We start from the raw sequence: 1,143 nt of genomic DNA on the forward strand, positions 1-1,143 counted from the left end.
GAGAGCGTTGTAGATATCAAACAATACTTTAACAGTTCATAATCCGAGACATTAATGTCTATAGCCCGGAAACTCTCCTAAAAACCTCCAGTTCTCATAAAACATTGATCATCAGTCAACCATGAGCCAAACAACTCCCGAATTTTATTTCTTATTTCTAAAGCTCTGATGTTGAGTAGGTTGGACATTGAAACGTAGTGAATTTTAAGTGACTTTGTCAGTGGCTTTAGCGCTGAGTCTGAATTTCTAAGCACGATGCACAGGGAAGGAGGTAGATCTCACAAAGCTATCCAACCTCCCATTGTAAGTTCCTTTCTGATATGTTAATTGGTAACTTCAGGGTGTTGTTTATAATTTCTTGCAAAAGGTATTTTATCGAAACGACTGTATATGTAATGCTTCTTCTTAGAAAGCACGCGTGAGGGTTTGGCTGTATGAACAATGTAACTTAAGAATTGAAGGAGTTATAATTGTACGTCAGTAATTAGTTGTTTACCACTCTACATAGGGTTTTGACGAGTACATGAACCTGGTGTTGGCTGATGCTTGTGAGAGGCATATGAAGTCAGGAGCTAAAAAACCTTTGGGTTGGTATTGCAATTTCATTTAAAGTTTATTCCTTGCAGGGAGAATCCTTTTAAAAGGAGAGACAATAACGCTCGTTCAGGTTGCCAATTAATGGAGTTATTTCAGACTTTAATAAATCACTTTTAATATATCCTGCTTTGTATGTTGAAGAAGATATAAATCTATTTGATGTAATTCTTTGTTGTGTTAGACTTATCTCTTTAACGTGCCAGTCGTGACAATTCAACTTCTCAATGATATCATTCATTAGAGGATGTGACGAAGATTATTCTTACATTTATATTTGACCTATGAAGTCTGAAACTATCATACCCTGTTCGCTTTCTCAGCAACAACTTGTCGTATTAATGATTTTTAAACTATTCGCAAAATCACACTTACGGAGATGTCTTTTGTCTTATTAAATGGGAAGTTATTGATTTGAAAATCAACTAATAGTTACACTGACTCTGACTTGTAAGGTGATCATTAACCTATAAAAGCTAATTCAGCGAAATTAGTGGCTCGATGGTTCATTTTCTTATTCATTTACATCGTTAGTTTTGCATAACTGAC

At 35.2% G+C, this 1,143-nt stretch overlaps 1 protein-coding gene across 1 annotated transcript; it reads left to right on the top strand.

Annotated features, from left to right (window-relative positions):
* Positions 1 to 255: 255 nt before the first annotated feature.
* Smp_205570 (unnamed protein product) lies at positions 256 to 679 on the top strand (the record flags this gene model as incomplete). The annotated part of the gene is made up of 3 exons (XM_018792270.1): positions 256 to 303; positions 509 to 587; positions 645 to 679. The coding sequence occupies 3 exons, from the start codon at positions 256 to 258 to the stop codon at positions 677 to 679; spliced, it is 162 nt and encodes a 53-aa protein (XP_018644740.1).
* Between the last annotated feature and the right edge of the window lie 464 nt (positions 680 to 1,143).

Source organism: Schistosoma mansoni (assembly GCF_000237925.1).
Source record: "Schistosoma mansoni, WGS project CABG00000000 data, supercontig 0424, strain Puerto Rico, whole genome shotgun sequence".
Taxonomy (NCBI): Eukaryota; Metazoa; Platyhelminthes; class Trematoda; order Strigeidida; family Schistosomatidae; genus Schistosoma; species Schistosoma mansoni.